At 41.0% G+C, this 25,169-nt stretch overlaps 1 protein-coding gene across 9 annotated transcripts in view; it reads left to right on the top strand.

Moving 5' to 3' along the window:
* The window catches only part of NDRG3 (NDRG family member 3), a 62,367-nt gene that overhangs the window by 21,754 nt on the left and 15,444 nt on the right, over positions 1 to 25,169 (top strand). For 7 of the 9 annotated variants that reach the window (XM_055544971.1, XM_055544969.1, XM_055544970.1 and 4 more), the window contains 7 exons: positions 1,056 to 1,091; positions 12,409 to 12,514; positions 13,547 to 13,667; positions 15,454 to 15,516; positions 16,761 to 16,821; positions 17,822 to 17,908; positions 19,593 to 19,649. In XM_055544971.1, the coding sequence (XP_055400946.1) occupies positions 1,056 to 1,091; positions 12,409 to 12,514; positions 13,547 to 13,667; positions 15,454 to 15,516; positions 16,761 to 16,821; positions 17,822 to 17,908; positions 19,593 to 19,649 (531 nt within the window). The remainder of the gene's footprint in view (positions 1 to 1,055; positions 1,092 to 12,408; positions 12,515 to 13,546; positions 13,668 to 15,453; positions 15,517 to 16,760; positions 16,822 to 17,821; positions 17,909 to 19,592; positions 19,650 to 25,169) is intronic. The other 2 variants (XM_055544967.1, XM_055544968.1) reach the window with 1 other exon arrangement.

Genomic DNA, 25,169 nt, shown 5'->3' with positions numbered 1-25,169 from the left:
AGGCTTGGGAGGAGCTTTTACTTTATGAGTCAGAAGGTTTTTTTTCTCCCAAAGACATCACTCATTTACCCTTTTTATACTCTTATGTCATACTCTTGCACCTCTGGCATCTGAAATATTACAGAAATGCCTCTGAGTCATTACCATTGATTTTTTTTTTTTTTGGGCAATCCAACCTTACTATGATACAGTCTCTTCTTAGAAGCTTGGTGAATTCTCCTTGGATCTTTTGACTATGTCCTACTTTTTAAACAATTCAGTGATTTGTCCTTTATCCTGTTAGCAGTTTCCTAAGATAGACCACATTGGAAAAGACTCTGATGCTGGGAGGGATTGGGGGCAAGAGGAGAAGGGGACGACAGAGGATGAGATGGCTGGATGGCATCACTGACTCGATGGACGTGAGTCTGAGTGAACTCCGGGAGTTGGTGATGGACAGGGAGGCCTGGCGTGCTGCGATTCATGGGGTCACAAAGAGTCGGACACGACTGAGCGACTGATCTGATCTGAAGATAGACCAGTGTATGAGGAACTGCGTTTTACTGTTTCCCTTCTTCACTGACACTGCCTTTCTTCCTTGTTAGATTTCAGATCTTTCATTCTTGGCCCATCTGTATCTTTGTTCTCGTCTTCATCCTTTCTTTGCTTCCTTGTCCTGGGCACACTGGCTCCTGTCACAGTTGGCCTCTAGCTCCTTTCCTCCCAGGTACCTCCCGAGTGGATTGTGAATGTATTCTCAGACTCTGATCCATGTTTTCTCTCTTCCCACAAGCTCTCCCTGCTCTCCTTAGGTAGGGAAACAAGTTACAAGCTTTACTGGGAAACCAGACTCTTTACCTTCATCTTCGTGGGAAGCCTGCCAAAGTGTAACCCCATCACTAAAGACTCCCCTTTTACTGGCGTGCATTGCCTCTGAAGCCTGTTGATGAGAACCATTGTAGTTTTATGGCAACCAGGAGGCTGCACATGTGCTGCTGTCACTGTGAACTGAATTTGCTGCACATGGGGGAATCCACACAGGGAAACTGACTGTGTTTTCTGCCTTCTGTTGACAGAATGGTACACGAAACTTCCAGGACTTTGACTGTCAGGTAAGGACTGTACAAGCACCAAGGAGGGCTGTGTACAGGATCTCTGCAGTGCTTCCCTCCCTGTGCTGGTGGTCTTGTAGAGGTGGATCTCTCTTCATAGCTGATCACGATTCCTTCGTGTTCTTTTGAACACTGGATCAAGTTTATTTAAAATGATTTGCTATTGTGTTCAAAAATTGCTTGCCAGGTCCCTATTTTTGTAGGTTATTGGGTGGTGTCTTTTTACAATTAAGATCTCCTTTCCTCAAATTGATATTTGAAACCGTAATCACGAGTGCCATATGGTTGTCACCTCACAGCAGAGAAGGTTGGGGGTGGTCAATTTGGAGGGGAGACTTTACTAACAACAAAACCTGTTCTAAAAGAAAGATTTAGTGATTTTAATACAAAAAGCAGATGTCTCTTGGCTATATCTCTGAAAACACAAAATTCAACTTGACTCATTAGTATTTTCCTAAATGGCAGTTCATCTTAGACTGCTTTTTCCCTGTCGCTCTGTTGTTAATTTGAAAATCCATAAAGTAAACTAGCAGTTCCATCTTCCTACTTTTTTCTGTTGACTGGCCCTGAAAGAAATGGGAAGAAAGAATTAATACAGGGAAATGGATACCTTACAAACCCATACAGCCTGACTCTCCTACTTTTGGGGTAGATGTGGTAAGTGGCTGTCAGAGGCAACACGAAGGAGACTCCGAGGGTACTAAGTAAGAACAGAAGGTGCAGGGAAGGCAGCTTCCCTGTGTCTGGGATTCAGCCAGCGCGCACACCCACAGGTGAATCATTATTTTCAGGTGCGAGTTTTATGTTAAGTGCGGTGGAATCTCTCCATATTAGCATTAACATCAAAAGGAGAAACTAACATCTGTCTCATAGGCAACCCAGTTCGTACATTTCTCTAATCCTTGGAGCAATATTACAAGGTGGTTTTTATCAGAGATGAGGAAATTAAGAATCAGGTTTCATAACTTGCCATGGGTGGAACTGAAGTTGAAAACCTCACTTTGTTCTGAATCCATCGCCCATTCTTTCTCACCTGGCAATGTCCAGAGCTGAGATGTGGCAGGGGAGTTGAGCTGTGTATAAAGCTGAGCTTCCTTAGCAAGACAGATGAGACTGAGACTCACTTTGGAAGGGGCAGGCTCATAGCATTATTACAGATTTTTAAATCCCAGTGCCAAACACTTCTTATTATGACCGGTATACTTTATGTATACCACATACTCAGCCTGCTGCTGTTAGGAAATCATTTGTTATAAACTCTTTACTCAAAAACAAGAAGCTATATTATTTTTTGGTAAATGGTGGCAGATTACTCTTAATATTTGACATAATTTACCTAGAAGGAGCTCATTTGAGAGAGGGTAATAGTAAAATTCAAGGTGAAAAATTCCAGAAATAGTGTATATTTTCCTACTTTTAATATGTGAAAGCATTTATTTTCATCAAATTGGACATGCCGCTAAATCAGAATATTAAAAAATTGTGTGCTTATAGCAAAACAGATATAAAAATACCAAAAAGTAAAGAAATAAAAAGCACTTGTTATTCATCACTGTTAATATTTTGGTGTGTATCCATTAGGATTTTTCTCACATATAAATATACTAAGATAATAAATGAAATTGAGTTTTAGAAATTATATTATCAACTATTTTTTAATACTAAGGCTTAAAAATAGTCTGACAAAAATTCTTTGTATTTTGGGTGAAGCTTTAATATAACAGTGTGTTCTGGCCTCATTAAATATAACTTTTAGTTCAGTTCTGATACAAATAGAAGGATGGCAAGTGTATGTCACTGTCAGTGGTTATGAATGTACAGGTTCTCTGTGTTCTAAAGAAGAAACAGTCATAGGCCCTTCTTTTTTTCTCCTCAGCACTCATGAATGTACTTCATTCTCACCTCTTTGGTAAAGGCTTCTGTGGTGTTCTAGAGACTGGGGGTGTCTGGGTCAGGAGTTTGGCTACAGGTGGTAGGAGGCCTCAGAGGTAGGAACTGTGATGTGCGACATCTGTAGAGTGGCGCGGTATACCTGAGGGCTTTTTGGAAACCACTGGGCACTCTTAGGAGACAAAGCAGAACAAATGTGAAGCCAGCGTTGCTGCATTCAGCCTTGGCACCGGTGTTGTGCATGGGACTAGCTGATGAAGCAAGCTCCTCTGGTCTCTATCTTGCCTTAGAAAAATCTTTACTGAATTTGATGATATTCCAGGAAGTTATCTTAGCATCACAACAAAGCTCATAACTTCAATCTGAACTGTCTTTTCTTCCTCTGTTTTCTGTCCTAATCCAACTACATGCTTCCCCTCCCCCCAGTAATTGAAAATATAATTAAAATCGTACCATTTCTTTTGGTTCTTTGATTGTCCTAGTGACTTCAGTACTATACAGCTCCCCTGAGGCAAATAGCACTTATATTGAGATCTCAGTAATGAGAGGAGGGGTGATTAGCGGTAACAGTGCTTGGAATTGATGTGAAAGGAGAAAAGCTATTTCCAGTTGAAACAGTGAATCAACAGACTTATTGTTAATTATCTACTTTGGTGCTGCTTAATTGTCTTCTGCTTGTGAGAATGTTTAAAAATTTGAAATTAGAACTAAGACAAATACTATAGCTTCTTTGTGCATGTGATATATTGCCTTCAAAAATAATTATACTAGGAAATTAAGAGGCACAAATTTATATATCTTACTATATATAAGATAAATAAGCTACAAGGATATATTATAGAGCACAGGAAATATAACCAGTATTTTATAAAAATTTTAAATGGAACATAATCTATAAGAATTTTGGATCACTATGGTGTACACCTGAAACTAATATTGTAAATCAACTATACTTCAGCTTTACAAAAGGGATTAGTAAGATGGATATAAGGCTGATAGATGTATGATAATTGAGTATAGTAAAATATTAATGGTAGAATCCGGGTTGTGGGTATACAGATGTTCACTGTAAATTCTTTCAGCTTAGGTGTATGGTTGAAAGTTCTCATGATAAAATGTTGCGGGGTCCCAGGAATCAATGTTTAATTTTACAAAAAAGTACACAGAACTGTTTTTCATTTTTAAACAACTCTCTCCATGGACATTTCCACACGTTCACACACACTTATTATGAAGTTGTAATCACTATGTTTGTATAAATATCATCATCATTATTTCTCACATATTTCTAAAACTTCATGTGTAGTGTTTAATGTGTGCATATCACGTGAGTAACTATGCTGTATGTTTAAAAACAATTCTTGTGTATAATCAAATTTGGAAAATTCAGAAAAGTGTAAAACTAAAGGTTACCTGTAATCCTGTTACCTAGAGATAGCTGTATTTTATTATATTTCTTCCCAGTTTTCACTTTTGTATTCTGGTTATCAAAAGAGTACATGCTCATAGTTGAAGAGTTGGAGAGCACAGAGAGTTAAGAAGTAGCAGAGAAAAGCTCAGAAGCCTACAGCCCAGGGACAGCCATGTTGCTGTGTTTAGTTTGAGATATGTTTGTGTGTGTATAGTTTTTTTTAGTAATTTTTAAAGTTTATTTGATTGGTCATACTGGATGTACAGTTATATATTTCCTTTTCTGACTTAATATTAGAACACAATCCCATTTCCATTTTTAAACTCTCATAAAAAACAGTCTTTAATGGGGAATTCCCTGGCAGTCTAGTGGTTAGGACATGGCACTTTCATTACGTGGTCCTGTGTTTAATCCCTGGTCAGGGAACTAAGTTCCCTGCAAGCCACATGGCACAGCCAAAAAGGAAAAAAAAACTCGAATGGCTGACTTATATCCTCGTACTTATATATAGTAACTTATATATAGTTATATCCTCGTATAGCTATCCCATGACTTAACTATTCCATTATTTTTGGAAATGAGATTCCTTATAGTATGTTCAGTTATTATAATCTGTACATTTTTCTGCATAAATTTTGTATACACGTTGGATTATTTCTTTAGATGGATCTTGGAATGAACACATTTAAGGCTCTTGGCATATCTTGTCACTTTGCCTTCCACTTCCATCAGAGGGGCGCTCAATAAATATTAATGGAGAGTGAAAAGCTGCTATCTTCCAGGATATATATTCCTGTAGAAGATGCTGATAATGGAGTGCACTCACAAGAGTGGAGTTCATATTCCTAGGGTAAGAACTCCAGACCTGGCTGAGGGCTGGGTGGTTCCATGCTGGCTGTTTAATGGCAGTAATTCTTTGGAGGACTGATTTATAGAACCCTACTGTGAGGATGTATATATGTGACTGCCTCTTCTAAAGGGATTTAAACAGCTTTAAACTCTCGCACATCACTTGGTAAATGGGCACTATTACAAAATAAGAATTAAGTGAAGTAAATAACTGGAAGTTGCTTCCGCAGAAAAGAGGTGTTTGGAAAGAACTGGGGTTCAGCCACCTGCTATAGTCTGTTAGAGAGCTTGACCAGTTCCATGCTTCTCCCCTTGCCTTAAAGGACGAGAATGTGGCCCCAGTCCCCCTTTCAGCCTCTGTCCCACTGTTTCCCACTGTTTACACACCCACTCCCTGGAAAACTAGAATTGTTGCTGACCCACCCATGCTTCTGCTTTGTGCTTTTCCTTTCTGATGGCCTCTGTTCACAGGTCCTCCCCTCACGATGCACACCTGCCCCCTTTTGGTTTGATTTTTTTTAAATTGAAGTATAGTTTATTTATAATGTTGTGTTAATTACTGCTGTGTTGGTTTGATTTTGCTGATTTGGGGGAGGAGTGGGTAAAGGAGAAATTGATTATTAAGTTCTAAGGATATAGTTGACTTTATTTTCATTTACAGAGTAAAAAGAACCTTATAAATTCTAATGCCTTTGTATCACCACCCCCAATCTCAGTTCCCTTTCCCTGTCACTATTTCTCTGACAAGCTGTGTCACAGCATGGGCCTGATGGCTACCAAAGCCCCAAATTCATGTCCTTTCAGCTTAGCAGCCTCACTGCCGAGAGAAGATCTTTACCTATAACTTGGTAGAAAAGGCCAGGGGAGGAGTCTTGTTGGTTTGGCATGGGTCATGTGTGTGGGGGTCACACTCTCAAACATGGACTGCTACCGTGGCCAAAGATTGGGGCGTTTGAATTGGCCAAATCTGTTCTTCTTCCTATCTGGACTAGACAGTCCATATTCTGAAGGTGTTCTGGGCTATATTGCATGTAGGTTAGTCATTCACTCTCTTTTTCCTCATTGTTTACTAAGGCTGTTTGAAGAAGATATTGGATTTGGCTTTGAAAAAGATAGGAAAAGACAGATTTTATCTTGACATATTGCAAAAAGAGCTTTCAAATGAAGAGCATGATTTGTGAGAGTTCTGAGAGTGTGGGTAGCTGGAAAATAAAAGTAGACGTCTGAAAGAATGTTGAGTTAACTAGGCTGAAGGATGTGAGAGGTAAAAGGGGAGAGAACTGAGGCTGGAGTTAGGGAAAGAAAACATATTACAGAACTTTAAAAGGGAAAATGTCATTTACTTGTAGGCATAAGGCTGAATAATTGTGGAGACAGATTCTTTTACTATGGGATTAAATGAAGTCATGCAAATGAACTTTATACCACTATCCAGGATAAGGTAATGGGGTATTATATTAAAATTTCCTTTGTAATAAATAACAAAAACTATACCCAGGGATCGTAGAGAGGTCTGCTTATTAGAAACAGAATAAAATTCATACTAATATGAATGTTGATATTTCTAGAAGTATGTTGTCCTACAAGTTTGCCTAAACTGTTTCAGACTGGCCAGGGAGAAGCAGCAGCACTAACAGGCATGATGTGCTCAAAATTTAAATTCTCAGAGAGGTATAACACGTCAGATTGTGTAACTGGTGATAGCACATTGAGCTGAAGGAAAAGGACTTAGAAAAAAAGGTGAATATTGGTTATTATCAATTAATGGTAATAACCTAAACTCTTATTAAAGTCTTAAAAAGATAATCTATCTACATCTTTGATTAAGAGGGAGAGGCAGCCCAGGATGGAGAAGTGTGTTGGGGACCAGTATAATCTCAGGCTGTTTTATAAGCCTGGAGAATAAGGGATCATACTTAAGAGGTGCATAGCCTTGGAGGTGGTAAGTAGTCAGAGTGCTGGGGAAGATCTATGACCAGAGCCTACTAGGCACTCTCATTGTGCAGTCACACCCTCTAGAATGCTGGGGCGAGTGGTGGGGTAACTAGAGAAACAGCCTGTGCAGCGGGTGATAGTTGACTAAAGTGGAAAGGTGGCAACAGCACCACCCCTGGCCTGACCATTGAATCAGCTCCACAGCCAGAGTCTCTGCACACTCAGCTCCAGGCAGAGACTTGTTCAAGCCATTCCCACATAAGGTCACAAAGGATATATTTATGGGTCCACATGAAGGTACGTGTCTCCTTTCTTTCCATATTTCTTTGAAAATGAAGGGTAACCCTATGAGATACTGGTAACCAAGGGTTGCTCCAGTGGGGCAACAAGATTGACAGATAGAGCCCAGGAGATAGGGGCTGAGATCTCCCTCAAAAGTTGAAATTTTGCGAGTCAACTTTAACTCTGAATTTCATCCAGATTATGAAATGATGACAAGAGTAATTACTTTGCCCTATTGCCTTGTCTGCTTTTAATATGTCCTGTTTTGCCCCATCTGTTATAGCTCCCTTTTCATATCATCTGAACTTCCCTGACAGCTTGCTATCCCCCACCCCTTCACTCTACACCCACCTCCCACCTTTCCTGCACACACTATCCCCATTAATTATCAGATCTTGGGAGGTCCTGCTAACCCCCAGGGCCAAAGGATAAACTGTTTTTTACTCATTTCTCAGCATAGCTGAGACCAAGCTGGAATACTTAAGCAAGACTGTACTAAAGGCTTGGATATGACAGAAAGAAGGCTCCAGCGACTAGATTGTTGGATGACAGGTTGTTGCCCATTCTCTTCAGTTTGGATTCTCCTGTCGTGTCACTCCTCTGGCAAAGGCTGGCTTCTCCCTCTCTCTTTACTCTTTCTCCAGAAGTAAGACATGAGAGAGGTCAAAGCCTCCTTAAATTCACTTTCAGAATAGGTCACTGCCCAGAAGGAATCAAGTCTAAAGTTAATGTACGTTCCTTCTGCAAGTTTTTGCACTTTAAATATATGTATGTAAACATATGCAGTCTATGCAATGTTGCTTTTTAAAGAAATCTGCATATGTAAATCATATGTCATATACAAATCCTTCTGTGCTTCTATTCAGTATTGTTTTTTCAAGATTTTCTCTGTGTATTAATGCTTATAGTTCTAGTTGATTCATTTTTATCTGTATCTCATTATGTGAATATGTCATAATTCCATTTTCAGTTTCCTTATACATGACTATTTATAGACTGCTTTCAGTTTTTTGATGTTATAAATAAGGCTGCAGTGTGTATGTATATATGTACATATACATAGATATATATCTGCATATCTTTTTGTGTGTTTGGGTATGTTTGAGAATTGACTTAGATTATACCTAAAAGTAAAACTGCTATAGGGTACACATTGCTTAACTTTGCTCGAAATTACCAAATTATTCTCCAGAGTAGCTGTTCTTGGTTACTGCCTACCAAAAGTGTATGAAAGTTCTTATTTCTCTACACCTTGGCTGACAGCATTATATGACTTAAAATTTTTTTTGCCATTCTGGTATATATGAAATTACATCTTATTGAATTTAATTTGCACTTTTCTGCCTGCTAATAGAGTTAATATCTTCCTCGTTGATTTTAAGAGCATCCTATTTATTTCTTTCACAGTACTGATTACAAGCTGTTGTTACGGTTGGTTGGTTGGTTGGGTTTTTATCTGCCTCCAAGGCAATGGCACCCCACTCCAGTACTCTTGCCTGGAAAATCCCATGGACGGAGGGGCCTGGTGGGCTGCAGTCCATGGGGTCGCTTAGGGTCAGACATGACTGAGCGACTTCACTTTCCCTTTTCACTTTCATGCATTGGAGAAGGAAATGGCAACCCACTCCAGTGTTCTTGCCTGGAGAATCCCAGGGATGGGGGAGCCTTGGTGGGCTGCCGTCTGTGGGGTCACACAGAGTCGGACACGACTGAAGTGACTTAGCAGCAGCAGCAGCAGCATGTAGAGCGTAATCTCTGTGAGAGCAGGGGTCACGCCTCTCTTGCTCACTGTTTTGTGCCCAGAGCTCAGCCCAGGGTCTGGTAGTAGGAGTTCAGTAGATGCATAGTTGTTTAGTGAATGAGCCTGGTGAAGAGGTTCCTCACTAAGTCTGACGTTATGTGTTAGTCTATCAGTCATGTCTGATTGTATGTGACCCCATGGACTGTAGCCCACCAGGTTCCTTTGTCCGTGGAATTCTCCAGGTGAGAATACTGGAGTGAGTTGTCATTCCCTTTTCCAGGAAGTCTGACATTTACCATACAAGAAATGCTCATACAGCAACAGGAATTTGTGTCTCTATATTCCTCCATCTAAACCCTATACTTAATTTCATAACCAGTTCACAGGACCTGATTCTCTCCTTCATTTCTTGTTTCCCTTTTTTAAGTCTTTGAATAGGAGGTAGCAAGCAGTAATAGAGAAGAGCAGAAATACTGAGTCATCTGTGGTTTGATTTGATAGAGATATCTGCTCCAGCCTGGGACCTATAATTTGAGATGCACTGATGTTCAACTAGTGTAAGATTGGTCTCTGCCCGACATGAGTGAAGAAACCAAGGCTCTGTTGAGGTTTATTGTTAGGTTGGAAGACCTTTGCCTTTGTTGGGATTCTTACTCACAGTTTATCTTATCTACTGTAAGACTTGCTGAGATAGGTAAAGACTTTGTCAGCAAAATTCAGTAAGCTAGGCATGATAATGTACTTTTAAGAAACAGACATTGAAGAAGACTAGAATAAATTTCAGCTACTTTTCCTACAGAGTCTTTATTTGCCACCCAGTCACTCTTAGCAGTATCCTAGCACCTCTGACTGCAACTTGTCCTGGCTTAGTCTGACACTGTTTCCACTGTTTCCCCATCTATTTCCATGAAGTGATGGGACCGGATGCCATGATCTTTGTTTTCTGAATGTTGAGCTTTAAGCCAACTTTTTCACTCCACTTTCACTTTCATCAAGAGGCTTTTGAGTTCCTCTTCACTTTCTGCCATAAGGGTGGTGTCATCTGCATATCTGAGGTTATTGATATTTCTCCCGGCAATCTTGATTCCCGCTTGTGTTTCTTCCAGTCCAGCGTTTCTCATGATGTACTCTGCATATAAGTTAAATAAGCAGGGTGATAATATACAGCCTTGACGTACTCCTTTTCCTATTTGGAACCAGTCTGTTGTTCCATGTCCAGTTCTAACTGTTGCTTCCTGACCTGCATACAGGTTTCTGAAGAGGCAGGTCAGGTGGTCTGGTATTCCCATCTCTTGAGGAATTTTCCACAGTTTATTGTGATCCACACAGTCAAAGGCTTTGGCATAGTCAATAAAGCAGAAATAGATGTTTTTCTGGAACTCTCTTGCTTTTTCCATGATCCAGCGGATATTGGCAATTTGATCTCTGGTTCCTCTGCCTTTTCTAAAACCAGCTTGAACATCAGGAAGTTCACGGTTCATGTGTTGCCGAATTTTGAGCATTACTTTACTAGCGTGTGAGATGAGTGCAATTGTGCGGTAGTTTGAGCATTCTTTGGTATTGCCTTTCTTTGGGATTGGAATGAAAACTGACCTTTTCTGGTCCCGTGGCCACTGCTGAGTTTTACAAATTTGCTGGCATATTGAGTGCATCACTTCATGGGAAATAGATGGGGAAACAGTGAAAACAGTGTCAGATTTTATTTTTGGGGGCTCCAAAATCACTGCAGATGGTGACTGCAGCCATGAAATTAAAAGACGCTTACTCCTTGGAAGGAAAGTTATGACCAACCTAGATAGCATATTCAAAAGCAGAGACATTACTTTGTCAACAAAGGTCCGTCTAGTCAAGTCTATGGTTTTTCCAGTGGTCATGTATGGATGTGAGAGTTGGACTGTGAAGAAAGCTGAGCGCCGAAGAATTGATGCTTTTGAACTGTGGTGTTAGAGAAGACTCTTGAGAGTCCCTTGGACTGCAAGGAGATCCATCCAGTCCATTCTGAAGGAGATCAGCCCTGGGATTTCTTTGGAGGGAATGATGCTAAAGCTGAAACTCCAGTACTTTGGCCACCTCATGTGAAGAGTTGACTCATTGGAAAAGACTCTGATGCTGGGAGGGATTGGGGGCAGGAGGAGAAGGGGACGACAGAGGATGAGATGGCTAGATGGCATCACTGACTTGATGGACGTGAGTCTGAGTGAACTCCAGGAGTTTGTGATGGACAGGGAGGCCTGGTGTGCTGCGATTCATGGGGTCGCAAAGAGTCGGACACGACTGAGTGACTGAACTGAACTGACTGAACTGAGCTCTGCTGTGACTACATCTTAAATTTTACTCATTGCCTTGGTTACGATCCTTTGGGATACAAGGAACAAACCCACCCTAATAGCTTAAACCAGAGGCAGTCCAGAGATGTCTCAGAACTTAATGGCATACACAGTTGGAATCAGGAATCAGAGCAGTAGAAATGCTCATTATACACAGTTGGAATCAGGAATCAGAGCAGTAGAAATGCTTATTATAAGCTCCCAAGTTTACTTCTCTTTTCAAGAGAAGAACCAAACTAAGGATGGAATCTCTTAGTCCCAATTACACATTCTTAAGAAAGGACTTAGCATGGACCAAATGTTCACCTGACTCCAGTGAACCATAACCATAAGGTTACAGTCTGCAAGCCAGGTGGCCAAGAGCCTTCCCTGTGCTGTATGGATGGCACAGAAGGGCAACTCCCAGGGAACGGGAGAGATTTTAGATAGACACACTCATAGGTGCTACTGAATTTATCAGTTGCTGCACATGCATTTAGAGGATCTGAAACCTCTGCCTTTTTACCCAGCAGCTTCTTCATATCTTCTGCTTCCTTCACTTACCTTTCTCCAGGTCTTTCCTGGCTTCTTATTCAACTTGCTGATCTCACCATAGCCAGTTGTGAATATATTCTCAGCAGATACCCTGGCTTCCCCCACTTAAGAAAGTGAGCTTTGTAGATAAGGTGCATTTTTTCTTCATTTGTTTGTCTGTTTATCTGGAAGGAATTAAAAAGTAGGACTATCCTATGTAACATAGCATCTCTCTAGTAGGCTTATGGTTCAGTGATGTGTCCTACCCCAGCTAGTGGGAAATGGTGGTGAATTTGGGTATCGTGAAACTTCAGCAGCCTGGGCAGTGCGTTCTGCCCTTGCTGAGACCTTTACGTTCTCTTGTTACAGGAACATGACATAGAAACAGCTCACGGTATGGTCCACGTCACTATCAGAGGCCTGCCAAAGGGAAACAGACCAGTCATTCTAACATACCATGACATTGGCCTCAATCGTATGTATTTGATTTTATACCGTTCCTTTTTGTTATAACACATAATCTTTGTATATTTTTTAAAAACACAGAAGAAACCCCAGTATTCTAATAGAACATAGGTTTTCTCCTCTCTGCCTTATCCTCGTTGCTACTTGTGTTAATGGCAGAATTGAAGTTCCTGGGAAGTATGCAGCTAAGTGCATTTTGGGGAATATTGGGAATTTATCTCATTTTGTGTCACATCTGCTAAAGGACTGAAGATTATATGATAGACTGGTTAAGAAAGTAGGGTTGAAATCAGTTGTTTGTTTTTTTAATTGATACTCTGGGTTTTTTCATATTTCAGATTAGAAAATTCAGAATTTGAGCTTAACTTTGTTATGAGCCCTTCAATGAGTTAGTAAAAGTATCCTTGCTATAGCCTGTCCCTGATGACTCTAAATGGACCTTTCTAGGTGGTAACATAAGATTCTGGCCCTAGCCCCGGGTCCATGGAATCTGCATTACATGTGTTTCTTTCACACTCCTCTAGCTATCAGAGGTGACCTGCATTTGAAGTTAAAATCTAGTGCTGGAGCTTTTGGAAAGGAATTTAAGCAGTAGAAATTAAAGCAGTAACCCCTCCCTGCACCTTAGCAGTTTTGCCATGTGAGAAGTTTTCCACATGGTGAATGTAAACAACAAGAAACTCACTTTAGCCCAGGTCCTGGGATATGGTCAGTATCTCTGTATCAGGTAGCAGATAAGATACATGAAAAATGACAGTGTTATGGGTATAAGATTGTTTTGTGAAACACCAGGATTGGCTTCCACTCTGTAGATGTTCTGTAGAATTGAGGACTAATTAAATGTTCTTTTCAAGCCGTTGAGATGTCCGTCTGGTAGTCAGCCTTTAGGGGAGCTTGAGTCAGACAGTTGTTCACATACTTCATTCTAGTGAAATAGTGATTTAAAAGGAGTAAGAGAGGATGATGATATGGAATTGATTGAATAGAGGAAAAGTGAGATGAAATGAAGAGCTTGTGACTTTCAAATGTTTTGTTGTTACAGATAAATCCTGTTTCAATGCGTTCTTTAACTTTGAGGACATGCAGGAGATCACCCAGCACTTTGCTGTCTGTCATGTGGATGCCCCAGGCCAGCAGGAAGGTGCACCCTCCTTCCCAACTGGGTAAGGCCACAAGCAAGACTCTTCTGGAAAACAGGCACTCAGAGAGCAAAGCTCCAGTGGGAGCACTAGCCATGTGCTTCCCTCCAAGCTGGTTTTAGCACAGCCTGCAGGTTATACTTGTCAACCAACCGTCCAGTTGCTTTCTCTCCTCACTCTGGGAGAATTGTCATGGACAGTCTATTCAGGAAGACTGTATGTTTTCCCATATCCAGGAATGGCCCTCCATAAATGGGAGCCAATCACAAGACATTCATGTCTGGAACACCCACTTCTTACTGTCTTCTATCTGTCCCTTTCTTCATCTGTTTTAAACCTGTCATTTTTTCCCCCTCCTGGAACTCGCAACTCCCTTTAGACCCAAACTCAGATTTCTCTGAGCTTCCTGAGAGCACCTCACCAGCCTGACCTTCAGTCCCGTGACAGGAATTTGAATATCAGTGAAATCATTTATTCAGAGAAGCTGCAGCGTCAGGTGGACGTGCGTTTGACTGAACGTGCACATGGAGCTCTCAGCCTCAGCCTCATCTGCTTTGCACAGCGGAGCTCCAGTCTCCCTGACTCTTCCCTGGACAGTGTAATTATGGAGGAGACCTTGGGGGAGGAGTGAAACCACAAGCTGTGGAATGCTCATCCTTCCCCTCTTTGCTTATCTTCAGAGCTGCCTTTGCCAGTGATTGCTGTGAAATAGACCGTTGCAGACAAATAGCAGCTAACATGTACACCGTACTCAGACAGTAATCTTGAACATTGCGTTACATTCTTAACCCATTTAATGCTTAAAACCTATCGGATAGGTTTACTATTATTCCCATTTTACAGGTGAGGATACTAAGGTCCAAAGATATTATGTACTTTGTCCAAGCCTACGTAACAAATAAGTAGCAGAGCTGGGATTTTAACGCAGGCAGTCTGGCTCCAGAATCTGTTATTCACTATGTCCAAGCCATTTCTGTCCCTTAAACACAAACTGGCCAGTGACCAGTTTATATCCAGCAAAATTTAGACACAGTTCCTTTTTTCTGTTTTATGCACAAATGGTTCAAAAGCATGCCAGTGCTTGAAGTGTTTCAAGCAGAGGCAGGCTGACATCCTTGTCAAATGTAGAGCAGAACTGCCACATATGTAGGAAGTTGTCTAAAGATCTCTTTCATCTTTGATGCTGCAGTTTATGTGGACACTCCCTACTTTTCTTGGATTCTTGGTCTGAGTCAGTTTTGGGCTTGCTTGACCATCTTAGGATCCAGTGACTTAGATCAGGAACCAAATTCAAAAGCAAATAATAAAGTAGCTGGGTTATTCTATGCCTAAGTGAAACAAATCAGCCTTCATGATAAGAGCCCAGGATTTGTGACCGAGCGCCCTAGGCCCAGTAAAGGTTGGTTTACTATTGCGCTTAGCTGCCTAAACATAAGCAGCAAGCCAAAAGCCACTTCCTGAGTTGACTCTTAACTGCTAGAAGTTTACTGAACCTGAACCCCAATTGAAGTAGTTATTTGGGGATTAGAAATACCTAAGAACTCTGTGGGCTTCCCTTGTGGCTCAGCTGGTAATGAGTCTGCCTGCAATGCAGGAGACCAGGGTTTGATCCGTGGATTGGGACTATCCCCTGGAGAAGGGAAAGGCTACCCACTCCAGTATTCTGGCCTGGAGAATTCCATGGATTAGTCCATGGGGTCGCAAAGACTGAGCGACTTTCACTTTCAAGAACTCTGTTCTTTTCTAATTGTTCCAGTAATTGGGAATTGTGAATGCATTCCAATTCAGGAGGTATCCTTCTGGATTTCAGGTACCAGTACCCCACCATGGATGAGCTGGCCGAAATGCTGCCTCCTGTTCTCACCCACTTAAAGTGAGTTCATTCTGCAGTTCTTCCATGTGGTTTTTGTTTTTCAAAAAAACAGTTTTTTTTGCTATGTGTCTGATCTGGGTGCTATGATGGTAATCAAAACAGTATGGTCACTACCCTTATGGAGTGTGAAGCTTACATTTTGATATGGAAAATAATTAAAAACAGGGAAACAAACAAACAGTCACAGCTTGCATTGCTGTAGAAGAAATCAGTAGGGATGTGTGATAGAGAATAAAAGCAGGCTCTACCAAATATGGCTAACTGAAGAATACCTCTCTGAGGAGTCCTTTAGGTTAAGACCTGGAGGATAAAAAGGAGTTACCTAAATAGAGAGCCAGGACAAGAGGATTCCAGACAGAAGGAGTATGTCCAAAAGGCCTGACCCAAGTGAACAAGTGGGAGAAAAGCATAAGGTGATATTTGAGAACTAAAACAAGAACCAGATTACGCAGATCTGACAGATCAGGTGAGACTTCGGGATTTTATTCAAAAGGCAGAGAAAAACACTGAAGAGTTTTATGCAGGGGAGTGTATCTGATTTAGTCTTTTAAAATGATCACTCTAGATATGTAAATTGCACATCAGTAAAGCTGTTTGCATTTTTCTTTTAATTACTCTAAAGACTTCCCTAGCAATCCCGTGGTTAAGATTCCATGCTTCCAACACTAGGGGCATGGGTTCGATCCCTCGTCATGAAACTTAAGATCCTGCATGCTGCATGGCACAGCCAAAGATAAATAAATTAAACACTGCCAAAAGGAACCTTTAAAAAAACAACAACAAAAAATTAGCTGTGGAGAGAATCTCCACAGGTTTAGAGAGGGGTAAAAGAGAAAAAGCAGGGGACCAGTTCAACTATTACAACAATCAGGCAAGTGATGTTGATAGCTTGGCAGTAGATGCCTCCCAGAGGATGGAATGGAGGAGAAGGCAGATGGAAGGACTGTGGAGGTGACTATAGGACTTGCTGATGGGTTGGGTGTGGAGGTGATAGGAGAGTGAGCCGTCAAGGATGACTCCCATGTTTTAGTCATACTTCACATAATCTTTAAAATCAACTTAGAAGTCATCATATCCTTGTTTTATAGATAGGGAACCCAGGCTTAGGAAGTTAATGAAACCTAACCAAATTCTCCATCCAGTAAGCATCAGAGCCAGATTTGAATCCAGTTGTATTTTTCCCATTATGCCATGCTCCCTTCAAACGAGTTAACCCTATTCATATTGGTGTGTTCCATTTACAGTCTGAAAAGCATCATTGGGATTGGGGTTGGAGCTGGAGCTTACATCCTCAGCAGATTTGCAGTAAGTACATGGAGGATTAGTCTCAACACCCTTGAGGCACTGCCTAGGTCACAGCTCTTACTGCTGTGTTAAATGAGAAGAAACTGTCGTGGATCTTATGTCTGTTTTTCTATAAATTGTGTCCATAGATACTAGTTTGTATAAAGCCTTGCTTTGTACTTCTAGCACCTAAAAAAATAAGAGATGTGGGCAGGATATCATCAATAAAAAATAACTCTCAGAGAACATTTAAAGTGGAATTTCTTACAGCCATTAAAATTTTATAAGACGAGCTTATGATACATAATTCACATATATTATAACCTTAACAAAGAGGTTAGAATACAGATGCAGGGAAAAGTTTGTCATAGGCATAGGAAAGAACTGGAAGAAAACATACCAAAATACTAAGATTGATGATGTGTAATTAGATAATAATGAGATTTTATTTTCTGCTCTTCATTATTTCTGTTTTATCACATTTTCTATAGTGAGCATAATCAGAGGGGAAAAAGTAAGCTGGGAAGTTTTTAGTTTACATAGAAATGTTCTTACTAATTTTTCCCAAATGCCTCCTGGGTGATAGGACAATCTTCTGAGGGTGGTATTACCTCTTCATGTGGTTTTAGAAAAAACAAGAAGTTCCTATTGAGGACAGTCTAAGCTTTAACAGCCCCTTATGTCATGTAGTCCCAAGGGTACTGCCCAGGAGGGTAGACCCACCCTGAGCTAAACAGCTGTGGAGATAGCTGTGGACGTCCTCTGCTGTGGAAATAAAAACCATCTCCCCCATAGATCCTTGAAAGGCAAGGTCATTTGATGGCAATTTAGGAAGCTGGTTTTCTACATGCTGAGTTAGATTTATGGAGCTGTTTTCCTAAATATCCTCCCTAGCACCTCTCTGACCTTTTTTTAAAATCTGAGACATCCATGCCTAGGAAGAGTTGACTAACCACACTCCAGTAGTTTTAGAAGAAGCTGAGAATGGGCCTCTCATGCTGTTGCCTTTGTCTCGTTTCAGCTCAATCACCCAGAGCTTGTGGAAGGTCTTGTGCTCATTAACGTTGACCCTTGTGCTAAAGGCTGGATTGACTGGGCAGCTTCCAAAGTAAGACCAAACAGTATCCATTGGCTCATCCCTTAGTCCCTTCTCAAAATGGCTTATCTGTTTTTTTAATTTTTTCATTCATACAGTTAAGGGCAAGAAGTCTTAAGGATACAGCTTGATAATGAATATTTACACATGTAATCACCAGTCAGTATACAGAATATTTCCAACTCTGCTCTTAATGCTTCCTCCCTTTCCCAAAAAGGAACCATTATTCTGGTTTCTGTCACCATAGATTGATTTTATATATTCAGAATAATGGAAGGTGTGTTCTTTCATATCTTGCTTCTTTTATTCATCATTGTCTGTGAGTCTCAGTCATGAATGGAATACTATGCAACTGAAAAATTATGGGTTTTTTGTTGTTGTTTAGGGAAATGAGAAAATTCTCATGCTTAAGAAACAATAAAATTTTAAAAAATACATATATGCATAAGAAAAGAAGGAAAATGCTACTAATAGTTACATCTTTGGTTGGTAGCATTAAAGATAATTCTTATTTTTATTTTATATATTCTATATTTTCCTAATTTTGCTTTGCTTTTATAATTATTTTAAAATATTAAGCTGTTCCATCTACCAGCAGACCAGATTCTGAAAAGTTTATCTATTCTTCCCCACCTTTAACTTCCAGAGAAATGATGTATTTCCTAGCTTTGGATGAAATATATTAACATTGCTTTTGCCAGATATTATGGAAATTCTTTCTTACATCTGACTTCAAATTTGTTCTAATTCCTATCTAGTATGTGGGTACATTAAAACTTAAATGAACACTCTTAATAACATGATGAATATTAAATAGGTTATTAAATGATGAAATGAAATAGGTTATTAGTTGTAATTATCTTTAATTTACAACCTGTGGATCATTGATAACCCAGGTGAAGATTTCTGGGCTTCTTTCTTACTCCATCTTTCCGGGACTACCTGATCCTGCTCCACCCATATCCGCGTCTGTCTGCCTTATCTCATCTTCTCCATCTCCACCCCCAACTCAGTACTTTACCTCTGCGCCAAGTCCACAGTAGGAACTGAGCTTAAAATCAACAGAGAAGGTTTAAGGGAAATCAGCAACATAATGTGAGTTGGAAATTTTTCTGAAAATAGACTAACAGGCTGCAGATCTACACAGATTGATGCATTTATTAGACGGTGATGTGCATAGCTTTGACGTGGGGAAAATTAAGAGAAAAGCTTTCAAAACGCCAGAACATTCTGTAAACATAGCAGTTTCCTCCCACTCCTTGAAATGAAGATAGCAAAAACTAGAGGAAAGAAAAAAAATTGCTTTTTCTTTTGGATGACTTGGGAGTAGTTGTAAGTCTATCTTATTAAGCATAAACCCAGTGTAAATGCAGAAACACAGGTAGAAATTAAGTAGCTATAGCAGTGGGCTCTAAGTCCCACGTTCTCAAAGAAGTAACAGCCAGCATTTCTTCTAGCCACCTATTTCAAAGTGGGCCATATTATTACCCTAGAAGGAAGATTTTGTTTTTTCCTGACTTCTTTCTTGTTCTCAGATTTCTTGGGACCACTATCTCACGAAAATGTGTGACACTGAGTTGTGTTTTTTGTGTTTTTAAGCTTAGCATATTTACAAGAAAGTGCACTAATAAAGTGGACAGAATGATAAAATTTTACCCATGCTCACTCTCTTGACACAAAGTTTTTATCTTTTTAGCTCTCAGGCTTGACAACCAACGTTGTGGACATTATTTTGTCTCATCACTTTGGGCAGGTAAGTGCCTATTCCAGCCAGGAGAGGGGTGTGTTTATTGGCTTGTGTGTAAAGTCTTATTCACCTCAGGAAAGAAAGGGTTCCCTGGAACTCACTTTATTCCAGTGGGTTAACACTTGCAGTGCTGTGGGAGATGCACGTGGCACCCACCAAAGGCCAGTCTCAGGGGAGGGCATTAACTCAGTGCCACCCGGCTCTTGGCGTTTAGAGAGATGAGAGAAGGCAGCTCCCACCCCGCCCCCAACCCGTTCCCTGTAAGCCGCATGCCATCTGTTCCTGTTTGACGACATCACGTGCCTCACCAAGCTTCTTTAGAGCCAGGATGAGGTCTGGAAAGAAGGGTTGCACAGAAATAGAGATTTCAGGGAAAATAAAAAACAAACCAAAAGACACCACAAATGTTAGTGCTAAAAGAACCTTTTGTTCAAATCCCATGTCTTTCTGGTAAAGAAATTGAAGTCTATAGAGGAAATAACAATTATGTGGATAGCTGTTAGGTGAAAGAGGTCAGGACCCCAGTCCTCTTTTCAGAGGGAAAGTAAGTTGAGTAACAGAGAATTCCTGTCCCAATTACAGTGTGTTTTTTCTTACATTACTGAAGAATTCTCAGACACCAGCTGGATGTCCTATAGCTCAGCTCGACGACACGGTCTACCCGAGTATTGGTCAGATCCCGCAGATTAGAGCTGAGTGCCCGTCACCAAGCCACCGCCACTGCTTGCCCTCCCCCGACTTCAGCCACTCCAGGTGGTCACCTGTGCTTCTGGCCAACCATCTGTAGATCAGCGGTTCCAATAGCCCCCTCCTTGGGTCCAGTTTGTTTTCTAGAGCTGCTAACAGAGAAACACTATATTTACCAGACTGGCTTATTATAAAAGGACCTAACTCGGGAACAGCTGAGTGAGAGAGATGCACACAGCAGTTGTATGGAAAGGGTCAGGGAGCTCCCCTGTCCTCTGGAATGCCCTAGTCTCCCAGAGTGGCCATATACTCCCCAACCTGGAGGCCCTCCCACACCTGTCTTTTGGGGCTTTATGGCAGCTTTGTTACAGACACGTGATTATGTGGCAGTCATTTCAACATTCACCTCCTTTACTCCCCCAACCCGGGAGAGAAGGGCAGGGTAGGGTTGAAAGTTCCAGCCCCCTACTCACAGGGACTGGTTCCATGTAGAAGTTACTTAGGGGCTTTCCTAAAATCCCATCATTAACCAAAAAAAGATTCTTCATCAGTCTCATCGCAAAGTTTTACAAAGCTCTGTGCCAGGAGGGGGATGAAAACCAAGTATATATATTTCTTGTTATAAATCACAGCATCACAGATGACCTATGAAGGAGGGAGGGAATGAATGAGCAACGAGCATGGAGAGCTGTGAGGTGTCTGGAGTTGGGGTGAAAACTCTAAGTAGGAGTAATGCATGCTCAACTGTTGCCTGTGTATTAAAGGAAAATGGTCACTGTGGAGAAAATTATCATTTACCGAGTACTCATTCTGTGTAAAGTACTTTGACAAGTACCTTTTAGGCACAAACTCAGTTATTTTTTTCACGTGGTTCTATTAAACTTATTTTAAGATGGAAAAACTGAGGGCCAGAGAGGGAACATAACTTGCTACAATTGTCCAGCTAGCAAGTGATCTGAATCCAAATCAGGCTCACTCCAAAGTCCATAGTTTTTTCTTTCATTGAGATTGTATTTCAGCAAAATTACAAATTCACATATATATTTTTTTAACATTTAAAAAATTTTATTTCTTTATATTTGGCCGTGCTGGGTCTCTGTTGCTTTGTGCGGGCTTTCTCTGGTTACAGTGAGCGGGGGCTAGTTTGATGTGGTGCACGGGCTTCTCATTGTGGTGGTTTCTCTTGCTGAAGCATGGGCTTCAGTAGTTGAAGCACACGGGCTTAGTTGTTTTGCAGCATGTGGCATCTTCCCAGACCAGGGATCAAATCCGTGTCCTCTGCATTGGCAGGCGGATTCTTATCAGTTGTGCCACCAGGGAAGTCCTCACATACATTTTAGAGCAGAGGAGTTCTGCAGGGCTTAATACAAAGAATCTGTTACTCACCCCATTTCTGCCTCTTAGAGGTAACCACTTTAAATCTTTTAGCAGATTCTTTGGGGTTTGCCTCATTAATTAAGGTATTATTTATATATAATAAAGGACACAAATCATAAGTACATCTCAGTGACCTTTTATACATATACTCATGTCTGTCCATCCTAAGTCACTTTAGTCATGTCTGACTCTTTGTGACCCTATGGAGCCTGGCAGGCTCCTCTGTCCATGGGAGTCTCCAGGCAAGAATACTGGAGTGGGTTGCCATTCCCTTCTCCAGGGCATCTTCCTGACCCAGGGATTGAACCCGAATCCCTTATGTCTCCTGCATTGGCAGGCAGATTCTTTACCACTAGCACCACCTGGGAAGCCCATACTCTCATGTAACCATCACCGAATCAAGATATGGAACATTTCTGTCATCTCAAAAAGGTTCCCTCGTGCCCTTTCCTAATCACTAATTCCTCTCCCCAAACAAGTATTCACTGTTCTGTTACCTCTATAGATTATCTTGCCTGTTCTTGAACTTCATATAAATATAATTACATAGTGTACACTCTAATGGGCCCAGCTTCTTTTGCTCAGTGTAGTCTTTGAGATTCAAACTTGTCTTCCTATGTATCAGTAGTTCATTCTTAGATTCTGTGTAGCAGTCCATTGTTATATATCATGAATGTTCCTATGAGCATTTGGATTATTTCCAATATTTTGCTTTTGTTTTGCTATTACGAATAAAGCTTCTGTGGACAGTCTTCTGTCAGTTCAGTTCAGTCGCTCAGTCATGTCTGACTGTTTGCGACCCCATGGACTGCAACATGCCAGGCTTCCCTATCCTTCACCAACTCCCAGAGATTTCTCAAACTCATGTCCATCGAGTCGGTAATGCCATCCAACCATCTCATCCTCTGTTGTCCCCTTCTCCTTGTGCCTTCAGTCTTTCCCAGAATCAGGGTTTTTTCCAGTGACTCAGTTCTTTACATCAAGTGGCCAAGGTGTTGGAGTTTCAACTTCAGCATCAGTCCCTCTAATGAATATTCAGGAACTGATTTCCTTTAGGATTGACTGGTTTGATCTCCTTGCAGTCCCAGGGGCTCTCAAGAGTCTTCTCCAACACCCTAGTTCCAAAGCATCCATTCTCCAGGGCTCAGCTTTCTTTATGGTCCAGCTCTCACATCCATACATGACTATTGGAAAAACCATAGCTTTGACTAGACGGACTTTTGTCAGCAAAGTAATGTCTCTGCTTTTTAATATGCTGTCTAGGTTGGTCATAGCTTTTCTTCGATTGAAGAAAAAACTTTTCTTCCGTGAACATTCTTACATGTGTGTTTTTGGACATAAATGTCCATGTGTCTTTGCCTCTATCTCTCTAAACATGCATGTATTTCCACCAGTTGGTTTTTCAGTTGTAGGTGTTATCTTTGGCATTCCATTATGAAAGATGATTTCTCATATTCACACATACACCGATGCCATGACCCTCATTTATGTTTTCTACTACTCCATCCTTCCAATATAACATGATTTGGATTAGGTAAATTTCCAGCATTTATACTAGTATGTAAATGTTATTCAGAGCTGAGCCGTGACAGATTTCTTTTTCTGTACATTTCTCCTTTACCAAGTGACAGTGTTAGAATTTTTAAATAAAGGATTCCAGGGGGACACTATAGGGTGATAGTGGCAGGAGCACAGCCTTTTTTATTTATTTTTTTCTTTTTGCTGCACTGCATGAGGAGCTTTTGTTCAAGGATTGAACTCTCACCCCTACAGTGAAAACACAGTCTTAAACTGGACTGCCAAGGATGCTCCTGTTCTGCCTTTTAAAAATATTTTAGCACAAGAATCAGGACTTGCCATACAGAAGATCTGTGACACTCATCTCAGCCTCCTTCAGGTCACACTTTCTCCATCTTATGGGCTTTTCCAGGGTCCAGTCAGGGGACAGAAGCTACATGCTTTGAGTAGAGAAAATTTCATGTACTATATCAATTAGTAGAAGGTGGCTTACTTCTTCAAGAGGTGAGAAAGGACTCTGAGGTGTCCAAAAGTAGCAGGTGGAAAAACAGCAGCTACTCTTAGGCTGAGGGGAGGAGAAGCAGGGGGAACAGAGAATATGATGGTTGGATGGAATCACCAACTCAACGGACATGAATTTGGGCAAACTCTGAGAGGTAGTGAAGGACAAGGAAGCTTGGTGTGCTGCAGTGCATGGGGTTGCAAAGAGTTGGATACGACTTAGCAACTGAACAACTCTTAGTCCAAGGGAATGTGGACACTGAAGGAACTGAGGACTTAGTTGAGCCCCCACCAGCACACCTAAGAGACGCCTGTTCATGGGAGGAATGGTTTCCACAGAAAGCACAGCTGGCCAGCTGTGAAGAAACTTGCCCAGAGGGTAAGGGCCCTAACTTGTCCACAGAGCCATTCACCAGATGGGGGAGACATTTGTCCAAAATAAGGTCTGAACAGCTGCAGAAGCTACAGAAACTGCAGTTGGATGGGAAGAACCTGGGCCTAGGATGTGGTGACAGCTGGTCTATGAGAATTCTTGAGACCTTGGGCCAGTGGCTCCTGTGCTAAATTTTAAACAAAGGACTGGCAAACAGAGAATGTTTTTATTTTTTGCCTGTGCTAGGTCTTTGTTGCTTAGTGTAGGCTCTTCACTGGGGCTCACAGGCTTTCTCTAGTTTCCGCTCACAGGTTTAATTGCCCCACGACATTTGGGATCCTGGTTTCCTCAGGGATTGAACCCACATACCCTGCTTTGGAAAGCGGGTTCTTAATTGCTTGACCTTCAGGGAAGTCCCTGTCTTATAACTTTTCTTTTCTTTACTATTTATTTATCTGGCTGCTTCAAGTCTTAGTTGTGGCATGTGGGATCTTTGTTACATCCTGCAGATCTTTTGTTCCAGCATGTGGACTCTGCATGTAGCACACAGACTTTGTTGCTCCTTGGCATGTGGGATCTTAGTTCCCTGACAGGGATCAACCACCTCCCCTGCATTGCAAGGCAGATTCTTAACCACTGGAACACCAGGAAAGTCTCTCTCTTAACTTTCTTAATGGTGTCCTTTGAAGCACAGTTTTTATTTATTTTATTTATTTGGGTTTAACCTAATGAAAGTATCTTTTTGTTTTGTTTTATTTCATTTTTATTGGGGTATAGTGTTGATATACAGTGTTGTGGTAGTTTCAGGTATACCCCAAAGTGAATCTTGTTACATACATATATCTATATATCCACTCTTTTTTAGATTCTTTTTCCATATAGCCTATTACAGAGTATTGAGTAGAGTTCCCTGTGCTATACAGTAGGTCTTTATTAGTTACCTATTTTATATACTCCAATACTTTGGCCACCTCATGCGAAGAGTTGACTCATTGGAAAAGACCCTGATGCTGGGAGGGTTTGGGGGCAGGAGGAGAAGGGGATGACAGAGGATGAGATGGCTGAATGGC

Source organism: Bubalus kerabau, chromosome 13, assembly GCF_029407905.1.
Source record: "Bubalus kerabau isolate K-KA32 ecotype Philippines breed swamp buffalo chromosome 13, PCC_UOA_SB_1v2, whole genome shotgun sequence".
Classification (NCBI taxonomy): Eukaryota; Metazoa; Chordata; class Mammalia; order Artiodactyla; family Bovidae; genus Bubalus; species Bubalus kerabau.
This window is presented reverse-complemented; position numbering and strand designations above follow the sequence as displayed.